At 33.6% G+C, this 3,828-nt stretch overlaps 1 protein-coding gene across 1 annotated transcript; it reads left to right on the forward strand.

Annotated features, from left to right (window-relative positions):
* Positions 1 to 1,265: 1,265 nt before the first annotated feature.
* LOC120087848 (CASP-like protein 5A2) lies at positions 1,266 to 3,348 on the forward strand. Its single transcript, XM_039044791.1, has 3 exons — positions 1,266 to 1,792; positions 2,111 to 2,243; positions 2,808 to 3,348. Exons 1-3 carry the CDS (start codon positions 1,581 to 1,583, stop codon positions 2,997 to 2,999), a joined length of 537 nt encoding a protein of 178 aa, XP_038900719.1. The 5' UTR covers positions 1,266 to 1,580; the 3' UTR covers positions 3,000 to 3,348.
* The last annotated feature ends 480 nt before the right edge of the window (positions 3,349 to 3,828 follow it).

The following is a 3,828-nucleotide window of genomic DNA, read 5'->3' on the forward strand; positions in this document are numbered from 1 at the left end:
CTATAAAATTTCAATTTGAAAATAAGTTAAATTAGTTCGACGAATTTGAGGAAAAGACAGCAATTTCTTGTTAAAACACGACACGCGTGAAGGCTGCGTGTGAAACTCTCTGGAATTCAATATATTTGAAGGCTACCGTTTCCAAAATACTCAATTTAATAATAATAACAACAATAATAATAACCAAACCATGCTAATTTAAATCGGTTAAAAATAACTTTTTATTTTAATTATTAAATTTAAGTCTCTATTTTTTTAATTATCTAATTTTATTTTTCACAATTTTAATAAATATTAAATTTAGTATCTCAAAATTAATTAATATCAAAATTGATTAAAAATGATAATAATTTTCATATAATAAAATAAAATATGTGAACATGTTTTCAAAATTTATAATAAAAATGTTACAGATAATATTTTTCTTTTTAAAAAATCAACAATAAAAAAGTATTGAAAATTAAATTTGAGATTTTATTAACGATACAATAATTAAAAGCACGTTGATTAAAAATAAACAAATTTCAATATATTAAAATGAGAATGGTTTTTTGACCATTGAATATGATTATTCTTCAAATATATTCATGCGATAATGTTTTCTATGACCCTTTTTTTTATTACAATATTTCAACTTACATTAAATGGGTGGCCAATGTTGACATGACTACAATTTGTTTGTTACGTCACGTCCAAATCTATTCAATTTTGGGGGACATCTCAAAATTTGTTAGAATTAAAAGTACTCATTAATAATAAATAAATGAAAAAATTGGATGAAATTACTAACAAAGCACAGTAAATACATTATAAAAGTCCATATGGCTTCTACTATCAATTTTAAGGTGTAGTTTAAATATCAAATTTTTTAAAATTAATTATTTTAAATGATAAAATTGTTGAAAATATTTTTAAATATAGTAAAATATCATTGTGATGAGTGATAGATTGCAATAAACTTTTGTTATTAAACGATGGTAGAAGTCTATCAGAATCTATTTTAAATAGATAATGATGCTTTGTTATATTTGTGAACGAGTTTATTTTTCTAAAGAAATTTGAAAAATGTATATTATTGATAAGAGATCAAACTCAAGTAGGGTATGTGTCAAATAAAAAAGAAAAAAAAAATCAAGTTGCCTAAATTGATGGACAACATTTATTTAACTAAGGCCACGTATGAATGATTTCGCTAAACTGGTCCCACCAATATCTAGGGACCAATAATATCACAGCGAGCAGTAGACAAAGCTCTTCGAAAAGTCAAAGTTGACCGATCAATGACTATTGTATTTGTGCTATAAGCCATTCGTCGCCGGCCCTTTTCCGTTTCGATCGAACAACCGACGACCTTTCATCTTTCCGATTTGATAATTCCATAATCAAGTGAACCGGAGAAGAATTTTGAATCATGAACAGTTAGATTCGTTTGATTCCTACTGTTTTTCTCTCTAGGGCGAAAAGGATCAGGATTAGGGGCGGATTTTGGTGGGAACCAGCGCTGTGGTCGACAAATTGAGGCGATATGGTCGAAGGAGAAATGAATTGATTGATTAATTGATTGCATTATTGGGAGAGAGATGAACGGGAGCCATGGGTCAGTTCATCCGGTGGAGGAAACTCCGACGACCGATGTCGGAGACGTCGCACCGATGGTGAGAATGAAGGACATAGAGGGCATGCCTGGCACTCGCGGTGGTCTCGCTCTTCGCGGCATTCAGCTAGGGTTCGCAGTTGCTGCTTTTGCTATCATGGCCGCCTCCAGCGACTTTCCTTCCGTCTCTGCATTTAGGTGATTTTTCATTGACTCGATCAATTTCTTCGTTTCATTTAATTCCATCGAAGTCTTATTCTGACTTGTTTGATAACATATTCATAAACGCCGATGAATAAAGGATTTTCCATATGAATTTCAGTTTTCGCCACTCGCCTCCAGAGGATCCCTTAAATCTAATACGCTTCTAAATTTCCAGTAATTTCATAGTTAATTTCTACGTGCGATTGGCGTTGTGAATTTCTTCAATTGTCACATCTGAATATCGAGTGCTTTGCATTTTCTACTGGAGAACATGCCTGATACTGATACACCCCACGTTTTTCTTTGCACCAGCTACCTTGTCGCAGCTGCCAGTTTGCAGGGTTTATGGAGTTTTGCCCTAGCAGTTATTGACATTTACGCTCTTTTAGTGAAGCGGACATTGCATAATCGTCCAATTGTTAGCTTTTTTGCTGTAGGCGATGGGGTAAGTTCATTTAAGACTTAGCTCCATCTGAAACCAATTGGCTCCTTGAAATGCTCTTATAATCTACTTCTGTTTGTCCATTTTAACCATTAAGAATTCAACAATCAAAACAAACCGAAATTGTAAAGCAATAAAGAATTAACACAGAGATTTACATGGTTCACTAATAATGTGTCAAAGAGAATAGATCAGATGCATCTTTAGGTTAGAGAGTGTATATAGCACACTTCTCTAAATTCGAAAGTCCAATAACGTAAATATGACAAATACGAATACAACTTAGATTCTTCATCGGTTATTTGAAGGGCCAAATAATATATTCAAGATATTCCAATATTAACTTCCGGTGTATCAAACATATTTTGTGCCAATGTCTGTTCCTCAGTAATAATGAGTAAGATGGTGAAAAAAAAAGCACCAATGAGCAATGTTTTAAGCTGAATCTTCTGACCCATGTTGATAAACTTTATCATTATTATCATCATCAAATTTAGAGTACAAAGGGGTCGTTGCTATGTCGGCTACAAACAGTGTAATAGTTGCCTGTCTTGTCTTCTCCTGCAGATCACCACCACGCTCACATTTGCAGCAGCATGTGCTTGTGCGGGCATCACAGTCCTAATAGACAACGACCTTGACCTTTGTTCGGTAAACAAGTGTGTACAGTTTCAATCTGCAACTGCAATGGCATTTCTCTGCTGGTTCTCCACGTTGCCTTCCTTTTTCTTCAATTACTGGTCACTTGCATCGCGATAGAAAGGTAACTCAAGCAAACGGTGACAATCCCCAGCCGTAAATACCCCTTCCCCTTACATTCATTTTTTATTTTTTCCTTTCTACTGTTAGTACTTGGCTGATATGGATGGCATAATAACCGAGTCGATCCCAAGATTATAATATACACTTGTTATAGAAATCTTTACATTTTGCGATACTATCTATGTTCACAATACAACATATTAGTTTGGTGTTCTTTCATTGTTTATGATATTATTCTCTGAGGCATGTAGAATCCAATGCTGTTGTCTTAAAAAAATAGAATTTTTTTTTTCTTTCCCTCTGTATGTCCTGTCCATTAATTGAAAATGGGAACATATTGTCATTATCTCGTGTGTGTATTAGTGGGAAAGAATCATTTCTCTATTGTGACTTTCATTTCAAAAACATTCATGTTTCTTAGTCTTGGGTGTGGTTTTGGGTTCATGGGTGGGATTTCGGCTGAGTTTACTTATCTCAGAACGTATCTTTTTGTTTGCCCATTTTATACTCTTTCATTTTTTAGCACAACAAATGGGTGTAGTGGAATTCGAATCTCCGATCTTAAAGGAAGTAGTACATGTCAATTACTCTTGCGTATCCTCACCTTAACATGAAGTATGAGTATTTGATCTTTTAATCCCAATGGACGTAGTATATGCCAATTATCGAGTTATACTCATGTTTACTATAGTCTTTTTTCTCTCCAATTTCTCATAAATGTATATGGTACTAACTGAACAGGTTGAATGGTAAAATTACATAGGTTTTCAAGGTTTCACCATGTAGGTTAAACACCGGGTTCTAGAAAGCCTTGATGCACATGCTA

This window comes from Benincasa hispida, chromosome 10, assembly GCF_009727055.1.
Source record: "Benincasa hispida cultivar B227 chromosome 10, ASM972705v1, whole genome shotgun sequence".
Lineage (NCBI taxonomy): Eukaryota > Viridiplantae > Streptophyta > Magnoliopsida > Cucurbitales > Cucurbitaceae > Benincasa > Benincasa hispida.